Source organism: Lupinus angustifolius, chromosome LG15 (genome assembly GCF_001865875.1).
Source record: "Lupinus angustifolius cultivar Tanjil chromosome LG15, LupAngTanjil_v1.0, whole genome shotgun sequence".
NCBI classification, from domain to species: Eukaryota; Viridiplantae; Streptophyta; class Magnoliopsida; order Fabales; family Fabaceae; genus Lupinus; species Lupinus angustifolius.
Genome location: NC_032023.1, coordinates 5,095,152 through 5,109,091, shown reverse-complemented (window position 1 = coordinate 5,109,091; position 13,940 = coordinate 5,095,152). Strand labels below are relative to the sequence as shown.

The 13,940-nt window shown below is 34.3% G+C and overlaps 1 protein-coding gene across 1 annotated transcript; it reads left to right on the top strand.

The window, feature by feature from the left end:
- On the top strand, positions 10,195-12,534 carry LOC109328378 (elongation factor Tu, chloroplastic-like). The gene is made up of 2 exons (XM_019561819.1): positions 10,195-10,934; positions 11,588-12,534. Exons 1-2 carry the CDS (start codon positions 10,278-10,280, stop codon positions 12,356-12,358), a joined length of 1,428 nt encoding a protein of 475 aa, XP_019417364.1. The 5' UTR covers positions 10,195-10,277; the 3' UTR covers positions 12,359-12,534.

Here is a 13,940-nt window from a genome sequence, read left to right as displayed (position 1 = left end):
TATATATATACACCAAGTCAAATCTAACTTAATGGTGCCTACTATTATGGGATATGGGGTTAGTAGATAGGGAGTTGTTAGCATTTTGTTAGGATTAGATTATGTTAAAATTCATCTATAAATAGAGTTAAGTAGGTTAGTCTTCTTTTTTTGTGGCTAAAAAATAAATCTGCATACAGTGAAAAGAGAGAAAAAAGAGAGAGAAAGGCTCTGCAAAAAAATAACACTACATAGAGAGGTGGGATTCAGTGCACACGAGTGCATTATAGCAGTCATGTTTCCCCTTTTCTGGGCAGTCGAAGTGTGTCGTGTGGCAGTGTGGTCAACAGGCCCAAGTCCAACCAATCCCTGTTCGACACGTCAGTGATTCTAAGGTTTCCAGCGTAAACGTGACCGCATAGAATCCAGACTCCCTGTCCAGCGTTTTGATCACCTGTGGTCGCGACCATCGTAAACTCAATGAATCCCCTTTGTGCTCCAATCCGCACGTGACAGGTAAGCTAGTCTACGGTATCCGCGTGGATCCCTTCACGCCACACAACCTCCCATTCCAGTGTAGTCCAGCACACGGTAAAGCCCATGTTCTCACCCTCTCAGCCCCTTCACGGACTCACATGTGGCTTCCTTTAGACTTCGGCAAATCTCAACCAATCATTAAGCGACACGCAAACAACACTATTACTCCTTAGCTACACTAGATTATATCTAAATCAGGTTTTCTTTATTTTTTTTATTTCTTTCGTATTATGTTTATATTAATGTTTATTATTAAAACTATAACCTTTTAATAAATAAAAATGTCATATTTATTATTATATTCCAGAAGTTGTTTATAAAAAATAAAATAAAAATAATTTTTTTTATTTATTATTGTGTTGTTAATATTAACAAAAATTTAATAAAATTCCTTTTGTTAGATAATTTTTAAATATTGTTTTATGACTTATTTTTAGCAGCTAATGAATTTTTATGTTTTTTTTATTTTTTTGCTATAATTAAATAAAAAATTGTTATTTACACAAATTCAAAATATGGTTCAATTTAAAATTATTATTAATAAGAATGTTATAATTTGAAATAATTTCACATAACATTATTTGCAACAAAAATTTAACTTTTGGGATTAATCAAAGGGTAGAGGCAGGTCGTGTCTACACTTCTTGTCCTTATATCATCCTTGAACGGTCACGTTACGACGCTTCTTTTCATTCGATTAATCCCTAAACTAATAACAAAAAACTAAAAAATTATATTAATTCTTAAATTAATAATAAAATGTCCACAAAAAATATTATAATTATTTTCAAACCTTTTTAAAATGGGATGCGGTGCGGACATTAGTTTATGTTGCTTCACTCTTTTTAAAGAGTTAATTATTTTACCAACAAACCATTTTAAAATTAGAACAACGTACATCTTGATTTCCTAAAATGTATAGGAATACGTAGGAGCAAGTAATATTGTCAGACTTAAAAATAAAAATAAATAAATATTTTTTTGTACACAAATTTAAATTTAAATAATTCTAGAGTATTTAAATCATACAATTGGCAAGGGTACCGTTTAATTACGGGCGGACGAGGTGCTAATACCTTCCTCGATCCGTAATCGACTCCCGAACCTGGATATCACAATCCAAAAGCCCAATGTGATTGGGCTTTAAAGATTTTTCTACATTTTTAACCATTAAATGTAGTGGCGACTCTAAGATGTCGCGTAACCGAAAATCGGGGCGCGACAATGTTTTACTTGTTCAAATATATGTTGATGATATTATCTTCGAATCTACTAATGACATCCTTTGTAAGGAATTTTCTGAGTTGATGTAGGGCGAGTTTGAGATGTCAATGATGGGTGAGCTGACTTTCTTCCTTGGGCTTCAAATTAAACAAATGGAAAGTGACATCTTCATTCATCAATCGAAGTACTGCAAAAAATTACTAAAGAAGTTTGATATGGAGCAATGTAAGGATGCATCCACACCTATGGCGTCTGCATGTTATCTTGATAAAGATGAAAAGGGAAAAGCTATTGAGGTAACTAAATATCGAGGGATTATCGGCTCTTTATTATATTTAACTGCTAGCCTCCTCGATATCATGTTTAGCATTTGTATGTGTGCTAGATTTCAAGCTTTGACAAAAGACTCACATTATATTGTTGTAAAACGTGTCATGAGGTATTTAACAGTAACAATAAATATGGGATTATGGTATCCTAGGGATGCCTCCTTATCCTTGGTAGGTTACTCTGATTCTGACTTTGCTGAGTGCAAGTTGGATCGAAAGAGCACTAGTGGGACTTGTCACCTATTAGGAAGTTCCTTAGTGTCATGGCATAGTAAAAAGCAAGCATGTGTTGCTTTGTCCACCGCTGAAGCGGAATACAATGTCGTTGGCATGTGTTGCGCTCAAATCCTTTGGATGAAGCATCAACTTAAGGACTTTGGGCTCATATTAGAAAATATCCCTATTAAGTGTGGTAACACAAGTGCCATTAACCTTTCCAAGAATCCCATCTTGCATTCAAGAACCAAGCATATTGAAATAAGACATCATTTTTTACGTGATCATGTTCAAAAAGGTGATTGTGTGTTAGAATTTTTTGAAATATTTAAGCAATTAGTGGATATTTTCACCAAACTCCACTCACGAGATACTTTCTATGTTCTTCGAAGAGAACTAGGAATCCTTGATGAAAAATATCTTGATTGAGCTGATGTTATTATCTTGCATGATTTATTTGCCTTGTATGCTTCAAAATAAAAACATGTTTAATGCTAAATATTCCTTGTATGATCCAAGATTTTGTGTATAAAAGCTTTATATAAATATGTGATTGTTCAAAACAAAAAAATTTAAGAAGTTTCAAATCCCTGCATGCTTTTAAAAACATCCAAAATGTTGCATCTGATGCATTTAATCGATTAAGGTCATAAGTTAATCGATTACCTGAGTGAACTTTTTAAAACCTAGTATTTTTAACTCAAGTTAATCGATTAAGCCAAGTTTTTAATCGATTAACGACACCAGTATAATAGAAACAAAAGTGTTTCTGGGCATTTTTCAAAACTTCCATCATCCTTTTTTCTCTCAAATTTCAGAGGAACAAGTTCAACATCATCCCTAAACTCCAACCTAGCCCAAACCAAATAACCCCATTCCATTTTCACTCCATAAACTGGCTTCTCCATCTCCAATCTCCAAGGAATTTCGGTTTTCCCCAAATTCAAAACCCTACCTTAGGTTTCCCTAAATCCCTCCATTAAACCTTCATCACAATTTGGTTTCAACAACAATGGAGAGAGGTCGTGCTAAAAGAGTCAAGACAACCGCTCAACGTCCACCACGTGTTCCAAAAGTCGTGCCATCTCAACAGGCAAGGCAGGACGTGGGGACCCGTATTATTCGCTGATTCTGCAAGAAACCCGATTGCTCAAATTTCAGGAGAGGAAACCCACATACATAAGGTTTACAAATGTGACTTGGTTAGCATAACAGAACTTCGATTTTCCGCAGGGTTTGTAAGCACAAGGGGATGTCCCCTTCTTGGAATTGAAAGGTAATATCTACCCTGCTCTAGTTAGGGAGTATTATGTTAACTTTAGATACAAGGATGGAAAGTATTGGTCAATGATTGCTGGAAAATTGTATGAGCTAAATGAGGACATTTTTATGAACGTGGGTGGTTTATCGTGTAATGGTGCTAGCTTAGGAGACTGTGGTTTGGCAAACAACAACACTTTTGATGCTGCTGAAATGTATAAATCATGTTTGCATAGACCTCAGTTGTATGCTCAAGGTGAATTCACCAAAGTTGGGTCGCTGTCCGTAGAAAATAGGCTCCTACATTATCTGATTGCCTACATTCTGATTCAGAGGAACACAAATCATGCACAACCTACCGTGAATGATTCGAGGTTCATGTTTGCTGTAAAGGAGAATATAATGATCAACTGGCCTGAAGAGATTCTGAAGGTCATGTACAGTGTCTCCACTTCACAATCAAGGTTGCTTCCTTATAGTATCTTCATTTCGCGAATTATTGATCAACTGCATATTGATGTCTCGGATACTATAGTTTTGGAATATTCTGACAAGGACTATTTGATTGCTGAGAGTTTGATTCATAAGATGGGCATATATAAGTACGGCAACTCATGACAATATCAAGAGGACTTTAACACTGTGAATCTTGACCCCTCTGGTAAGGATGATCAAGATGATGCTCAAGAGCCATATGCTACTACTCAGGGGGAGTCTTGTGATCATGCATCACAAGAACCAGTTTTTGGACAAGCTTACCTAGATGCTATGGAACAACGTCTCAACAACAGGATGGATCTTCACTTCCAGTCTTTGAAGGACTCATATCATACGGATATGGAGAATTTTGAGGAGTGTCAGAATGCTTATATTGATAACCATTATCAATCCTTGAGGAACTTCGTTCAGATAAGTGTTGATTCACAAAACAAGAGGTTGTGTGCAGAGTTCAACAAGATGAGTACCCTCATAAAGGGTGGTGGTAGCTCGACGATTCCTAACAACGAAATTGCTCCATCTCATCCCTAGTTAGGAGGCCTTAGAGCTTTAGGTTTATCTTTCCTAGTTTATGGACCTTGTTGTTCCTTGTTACCATCTTGAGAACTTATCTTTTATTTCATGCTTTTGCATTTATATGGATTGTAATAACTCCTATCTTCTGCTGATTTTCTGCTTTCAAATTTGAAACAATGCTTTAATGATTTCAAATTATCTTTCTCATGCTTGAATGGTAATTATGTTGCGAATAATATACTCTTATGTTTAATGGATCTTGATCATGTCTGGTGTAAGTATCAATATTGAATACTTATGCATGCTGCTAACTGCTCAAGTATATCAATACTTAATCATTCCATGCTTAAATTGAGTAAACATAGCCTTTCATGCCACTAAATCAGTTATGTTGTTGTTTGTTGTCCATTTAATTGATTAAGTCCTGCTGTTAATCAATTAAATGTTGTATAAATGTGCATTTGTTCAAGCTTCTTACAGTTGGTTGATTGATTAATCGCCCAAAATTAATTGATTAATTACAGTCTGTCATAACTCTAATAACTCTTCTGACTTTTGACTAGAATTGAATACTTGTATCTTTTTGATAATGTCAAAAGGGGGAGAAAGGTTGCTTGTTGTGTTAAATGTATTTGCAGGTTGTAATAGCTTTTGCAGGTTGTTGTATAATATCTTTCGTAATATAATTGCTTGCCTAAGGGGGAGCAAAGGCACTTCAAATTTGAATAACAACCATTAACACCATTATGCAAACTCATCGTCAGGCTAATTCATCAAACAATTCAACATATTTTGATGTGGTATTTGTCATCATCAAAAAAGGGGAGATTGAAAGTGCAAAGTGTCAAGGATAGCACTAGTAATGATTTGCCTATGTTTTTATGAAGACAAGGTTTTATTAAAGCTTGAAGATGGCTCAACAATCAACATGCCTAGAGCTCATTGGTCATATCTAGACAAGGATATATAAATAGAGTCAATATTCTAAGTAGTCTCGGATGTGTGCCTTAGTAAGTGAGTATAGGTAACATGAACATAGGTGCAAGTCTCTCAAGCCATTATAATTGTCATATCACATCCATGAAACATATCATCTAGTTTAATTGTATGTTCATGCATTTAATCATACATGTTATATGTGCATATTAGGCATAATATAATTGCTAAAACATGTATAGAAGTTAAACATAACATATGAGAAGTTTACCTTTTGAACCACGTATTGAATATCTTGGTTAATCGATTAACGTGGTGACTTAATCGATTAACTCAACTGTTTTTCTATTATATCAGTGTTTCTGTTACAACTGGTTTCTATTTTAATATTGTTGCACTGGTTAATCGATTAACATGTTACCTTAATCGATTAACAAGTCTGTTTTGTGTTATAACTATTTTCTGTTTTAACTAATTAACTAATTGCAACGGTTTGAACTGTCAAAACTGCCTTGTACAAGTTAAGGCAATTTCCAGAAAAGTGCAGCATTGCATTCCATTGTATAGGATTGACTTAGAGAGCATATTTCGTGTTTTATATTCTGTTTTGCATAGAGAATTGCATGTGTGAGGAAGAGAGATTAACATGCCATATTGAATGTTCATTCTTTGATTTGCATATTGTTTTTCATATGCTTAGTCTCATCCCTATCTTGCTCACATGTTCATGCATTATTAGTAAAGATTCTTAGAGAGATATCTTGTGATTACTGTTTTTGATTAACTCACATGTATGTAATGGCTTGAATGAATTGTGAGTGAGTTTGTCTTAAGGTCTTTCATTGTTATATTTCAAACATTATTGTGCTTATAATACCTTGCTTTTGTAATCTGTTTTTGTGTGTATGGGATTGATCTCTTGGTGTCTTACCACCATAGAGATAAGGATTCTTCACCAAGACTGGGAGGTCTTGATTTGAGGACAAGAATCTTGGTTGGGGCTGGTTCACAAGAAAGGTTTTCTCATGCGATAGGTAGAATCAAACCAAGGGTTAGGTGTTCTAGATTTCAAGAAAGAAGTGTCCTATGTTTTGTAAATTGAATTGGTGTATGTGATTATACTTGTATTCAATATAATGAAGAAGAAAATCTCCCAAGATCAGAAGGGGAGACCTGTATGTAGTTTGTAGTGGACCGCAAACGAACCAGGATAAAAATTCATCTTTGCACGATGTTCTCTCTTAATCTTCTATACATTTCTTGCTGTTTTAATGCGAGTTAGAAGCTAATATTTTGCATGCTTATCTACCATGTACTTGTTAATATTGCCTAAAAATATCTGCTTTATCTCTGCTTATTTGGTTATAAATAACTGTGAAATTTGTTACTCTCATCATTCAGTTATGTTTGTGCGTTAATCGATTAAGACCTGTTGTTAATCAATTAACTGAGTTGTTTCCAGAACTGGGTTTTGGTGCGAGAAGCGATGATTGATAACCGCTACACCTATTCAACCCCCCTTCTAGGTGTTCCTATGCCACTGATACCTAACAATTAGATCCAGCTCGGGAGCATTACAACAAGTTGTTGCACATAATGGAAGAATCATTATATTGTGTCTTTTTTGTATGAACCAGATCCAAGGGGTGACATCACTTGGCTTAAGGCTCATTCGACCAGATTAAAAGAACAAATTGAATTGTGCAAGAAAATGTCAATAGATTTAACACCAAATAAAGAAATCACTTGATGAAATGAAGAACAAGAAAAGAAAAGTAGAAGAGGAAAATGGGAAAAGTAACCTTTCTTATGAAAGTAATGATTTATTGCACACTCAACCAATTTGAAGCACCTTTTACATCTACATCTCAACAAGGAAAATGTCACATAGCCTCTTACTTTATGCTTAGAGCAACTCCTGATGATGCTCAACCCAATTTAAAAACTTTAATGCAAGCTAATGAAGTGATTGAGAAATGTGACATGTACATGGCCATCTCCAAATAGGTCATCGATATTACTATGTCATTTAATGAAGTAACTCACATACTATCAACCTATAGTGACATCATTTGTAGCATGGGTCAAAGTTATAAAGCTCCAAACTTTTATCATGTTCGTGGTTATTTATTAAACAAGTGGGTTGAAAATATGATTTTTTTTGTTAATAATTATCGATCTATTTGGAAAAAATAGGATGCACTCTTATGGAAAATGGTTGGATTGGTCATTGTATACTAACTCTTATTAATTTTCTCGCCTATTGTCCTAAAAGAACAATTTTCACAAAATTTATTGATGTTTCTCATGCTTTGAAAACTGCAGATTTTTTGTTTAAGTTTTTCAAGGAGGAAGTGCTATTTGGTGGTCCTGAGAATATTGTTCATTTTGTTATATACAATGTTGCTAATAATGTTGTTATTGGTAGGCTATTGGAAAAATAATTCTCTTACCTTTTTTTGGTCTCTAGGTGCGAGTCATTGTATCTATTTCATCTTGCAAGACATTGGAAAGTTACTTGCAAGACATTGGAAAGTTACCAGAAGTAAATGAGACAATATCACATGCTACATACTTTACAAACTACTTATATAATCATTGTCAACTATTGTATCTAATGAGACAATACACTTATGAAAAAAAATACTTTGTCCATCTCCAACGAGCTTTGTGACTAATTTCATTGTATTACAAAGTATCTTCGCACAGAAGATACACTAAGAGCTCTTTTAACACCTAAAAATTGATAAGCTCGTCTTATTCCAAAGATGCTAAGGCAAAAAAAAAATGTGTGGAACGAGCATTGAATTCAAACTTTTGGAAATACTATGTTGATATTGTCAAACTTACCAAGCCACTTGTTCATGTGCTATATATTGTTAATAGTGAGGATAAGTTTGAGATAGTTTTCTTTATCAAGCAATATTTAAAGCTGGACATCATATGGAGAGGAGGTTTCAAAGAAACAAGACTAAAGTAAAGCCTTATTTGTACATTATGGGTAGTTGGTGGGACTTGAAATTAAAAAGAAAAGTCCATACTACTAGTTAGCGGTTAAATCCAAAGTGCTTCTTCAATGTTGAAGAATTTGAAGAAAAAAACAAGTTCATAACATCTCGACTTTTGGATGAATTTGAGAAGCATGCTCATGGAGATCCAGATTTCCTAAATAAGCTAACAAGTGAGATGAGAATATATAAAGATGTTAAATTAGATTTTGGAAGACCGAGTGCTATACGTAACCAAAGTAATCTTTATTATGGTTAACTAAATTAGAATTTCATGCATTATCGTAAATCAATGGTTGGAAACTTATGGATGTGCCAAATTTGTAAAGATTGACATATTGTGCTCTAAGTCAAACATGTAGTGCTTTTGACTGTGAGCAAAATTGGGGTGTGTGTTTGAACATATTCATATGTATAACGTTCCACTAGATCTCTAGGATAACCATAAGGTTAAGGGTTTGATTTTTGAGAGTCACAATTGTTGGAAGAGACAACCACGTATCCTGAAAAAAAGATTAATTCTTTCCCCAAATGATGAGGAGGGAAGCACATCTCCTGTCCCATAAATAATGTCACTCTATGTGTCACATGTAGTAATTGATTGAAAAAAATGTATTTAAATTAAAATTTTAATAACTAATTATTTTTCTGACTAATGACAAAGCAATAGTACATGAAGTAGTACACTTTTAGGACAGAAGATGTTCACCCGATGAGAAATACTCTTAGTAATACAAAAAATAAGTTGGAGGATCAAAAACTTAATAATATTGTCTTGAGTAAATTACACTAACACCCCTGAGTTTTAGTGAAATTACACAAATCACCCCTCACTTTTTTACACCTACACAAAACCCTCTGTTTTTTATATTTTCATTACACCAACCACCCCTGCATGAGAAATAAGTGTAATCTTTTAAACAAAAAATATGATAAATGCAATTAAGTTCCAAAACAAGACATATTGTAGAGACAAGTCCAAATAATATATAAGTCAATACCTCTTTATTATTTTTAGTTCGTTATGATAAAGTATAAAAGCGATTTAAACAATATTTCTTTAGAACTGTTGATGTATTTTGTACCAAAAAATAACGAAAATACATTGATTTGTATATTATTTGGACTTGTCTCAACAATATATCATGTTTTGTTTAACTTAATTGCATTTATCATATTTTTTGTTTAAAAGATTACACATATTTCTCATACATGGATGGATAGTGTAATGAAAGTATAAAAACTATGGGATTTGTGAAAGTGTAAAAAAGTGAGGGATGGTTTATGTAATTTCACTAAAACTCAGGGGTGTCGGTGTAATTTACTCTATTGTCTTTGTTTATAACTTAAGATTATAATAAATGTATTTTCATTTTATTCAAAATATGAACTGAATTATTTTTTATATATATTCATGCACGTATATAATCAAAATATGACTTTAAATCTTATGCCTACATCATACCCCGATCAAGAATATATAGAAGGAAAAAAGAAGGGAATCATACAAACTAATAATTGATAATAAATAAAAATAATGTTACCAAAAAATTTCTCTTTTCATATTTATTTCATGATATATCGATATAAACCAACATTTACCGTAGTAATAAATAATAATACGACTCCCAAGCATTCCCCAGTTTACTAAATGAGATTAAGATTGTGGTGACATGACACAACACACAAGGTTCTCTTTTGTTCATCCATTCACATAAAGATAACATCATCCCCAATTCTCAAACCCTCTCTTCTCTCTTCAACACTTCATCAAATGGCAATTTCTTCAGCTTCTTCTAAACTCATTTACTCACTTTCCCCTTCTTCCCCTTCTTACCCCTCCAATTCCCCCTCCTCTTTCCTCACCACCAACCCCAAACTAACCCCTCTCTCCTCCTCCCTCAAACCCTCCACAATCCTCCACCTCTCCCCCTCCACCGCCACCACCCGCCACCGCTCCTTCACAATCCGCGCCGCCAGGGGCAAATTCGAGCGCAAGAAACCCCACGTCAATATCGGTACCATAGGCCACGTTGACCACGGCAAGACCACGCTCACTGCTGCCCTCACCATGGCCCTGGCTGCCAATGGCAACAGCACGCCGAAGAAGTACGACGAGATAGATGCTGCCCCTGAGGAGCGTGCACGTGGCATTACAATTAACACGGCGACGGTGGAGTATGAGACTGAGAATCGGCATTATGCCCATGTGGATTGCCCTGGGCATGCTGATTATGTGAAGAATATGATTACTGGTGCTGCGCAGATGGACGGCGCGATACTCGTTGTTTCAGGTGCTGATGGGCCAATGCCACAGACTAAAGAGCATATCCTTCTTGCTAAGCAAGTTGGAGTTCCTAATATGGTGGTGTTCCTTAATAAGCAGGACCAGGTTGATGATGAGGAGCTTCTCGAGTTAGTTGAACTTGAGGTATATATATATATATATATATATATTGGTGTTTTATGTAATTAGTTGAGTTAGAATTGGTCATTATTATACAATTGGAGAGAGATTCTTATAAATCAATTGAGTTGCTTACTTATGCAATTGAAATTAAGGGAAATCTATTGAGCTATTGATAATTGAAATCTCTTGAACTGCATTATTGCTCCTTTACACAATTAATAATAGGATTAACTTAGTAAAAAACATTAGATTTCTGGTGCTGTTTCTGATAGAAGTATATCTGTAATTTTAATTGCTCATTAATGAACACATAATATGTGTACTGCTAGGCGTTGTATTTTTATTCGAAAACATTGTAAGTATGTGAAGAAATATATCTTGTTTTGTTCTTTAAGATATCATTAAGAAAGGCCGGCCCAGTGCAAGAGACTCTTACTTAATGGGGTCTGGGGAGGGTTCACGTACGCAGCGTTACCCCGCAAGCAGAGAGGCTTAAAAATATGGTTAAAGTGGGAAATAGTTATGACCTGCAAGCATGTGTAATGCTAATGTAGGAGAAAGAGAAAAGATAAATTTCTTGTTCTAAGAGCATGAGAGAATTTTTCATAATTGAGTTGCATTAGTTTGCTTAATCACTAGTTAGTTACTAACTGGTTAGTTATTGTGTTCTGTAGGTTCGTGACCTTCTCTCCTCTTATGAGTTCCCTGGTGATGATATTCCCATTGTTTCTGGTTCAGCTCTCTTGGCTTTGGAAGCTTTGATGGCGAATCCTGCAATCAAGCGTGGAGATAATCAATGGGTGGACAAGATTTATGAGCTAATGGATAATGTGGATAGCTACATACCTATTCCTGTGCGCCAAACCGATCTTCCGTTTTTGCTTGCTATTGAAGATGTGTTTTCCATCACTGGTCGTGGGACTGTGGCCACAGGTCGTGTTGAGAGGGGTACCATTAAGGTAGGAGACACTGTAGATCTTGTTGGTTTGAGGGAAACCAGGAGTACTACTGTGACCGGTGTGGAAATGTTCCAAAAGATTCTGGATGATGCCATGGCTGGGGATAATGTCGGGTTGTTGCTCAGGGGTATTCAGAAGATTGATATTCAGAGAGGGATGGTTTTGGCTAAGCCTGGTACTATTACACCGCATACTAAGTTTTCTGCCATTGTCTATGTTTTGAAGAAGGAAGAAGGAGGGAGGCACTCCCCTTTCTTTGCAGGTTACAGGCCGCAATTCTACATGAGGACCACCGATGTCACCGGAAGAGTTGCTTCCATTATGAATGACAAGGATGAGGAGTCGAAGATGGTTATGCCCGGAGACCGGGTCAAGATGGTGGTTGAACTTATAATGCCTGTGGCTTGTGAACAGGGAATGAGGTTCGCTATTAGAGAAGGAGGGAAGACTGTTGGAGCTGGCGTTATTCAATCTATCCTTGAGTGATTTGTATGAATGTGTGCTCTTGCATCCAACTACATGAAACTCTTACATGTGAAGAAGCTCGCCATCATTGTTCATGCAATTTTTTTCTTCATTTTTCACAACTGCCATATGCAATTTCTTATATTTTGTAGGGTTTGGAACTGATTCTTAATCAAGTTAGATAATATTTTTCCAAATGCTTAGTTATTGCTTCTTTTTTTACTATTGCATCTATTGAGTGATTGAGCTGTATTCCTAAACTTCCATGAAAGAATGATATATATATGGATGGATGAGCAATTTCTCTCTTTAGTAGAGTTACTGTTTCTTATAATCTGCAATCATGCTGACTATTAAAACACAATTCATGGTAAGAAGTAATGGTGTTGCAATTTCTTGTGTCATATTTGTCCACGCCTCTTCCTTTCATGTAGTAGAAATCTCAGCTGCATCTTTATACCAAATGTATGGATTTTTATTCAAAATAAGTATGTGAATCAAATAACTTATTGATGGATAATGTATTATTATCTTAATATTATTTATATTTAATTGTTAGACTCTGAAATTGCAATACTTATGGTCACCCACATAATTATCTCACTACATATTGTTATATTGTCTTGTTGGTCACGTTCATTAGTTTAGATGAGTCTAGCTCCACTAAACAATGGTTTTAAATAGAGCATGGGAAGCTAGAACACAATACACAAAAAATCATAATTCACTTTCTATAAAGACGAAGTTGTAACTGTTTTTTATTTTTTCCATTTGTTTGTGGAAACTGAGATATAATCTTGTAGCTCTTTACTTCACGGAAATTCTTTTTCCATTGCGTTTATTATCCGCATGATTTCTCAACAATGTATCAGAGTGTACCTTGTGAAAACTTGTTTTGAGTTTTATGGTTTTATTTTTAAAATTTAATTATTTGATAATTCTAATGGTATATTAAAATTGAACCATCTATAGTGACAACAATGAGGATAATTCCATTTTCAGCATGTTATGTGATAACATGATTTGGTTTATATTTATTTAACATGACGTGTTTATACTGTTTAAAACATGATTCACTTTATATATAAAAATATATAATTGAATATAATGCTATTATGTGTTTATACTTTATAACATGATATAATTGTTTTATGTTTTAACTTTGAAGTATGAGAATTCATATGAATATGTAAATGTTGATGATAATTGCTTTTTGTTTTAAAAGCATGATAATTATAGAATTTGTATATGTTTTATGATAAGAGATTCATTTATACTAAAGTTAAATTACACTAGTTACATTCAATCACATTCATTGATTTTTTTAAATCTAACAGATCAAATGAGTGAGTGAAATAAATGATGAGAGAAAAAAAATGAATCTTAGATGACTTATAAGTTTTGCCCATTTAGTTTGTTGGATTTTAAAAAAAAAATCAATGGATGAGATTGAATATAACTATTATAATTTAACTTTGGTGTAAACGAATCCCTCTTATCTTTTATACTTTTAGAATATTTGATTCATATGGTGATAAAATTAATTTCAAGTGGCATTATTTTTGCTGCTATCAGCATCAAATGTTTAAGTTGTTGTTTGAAC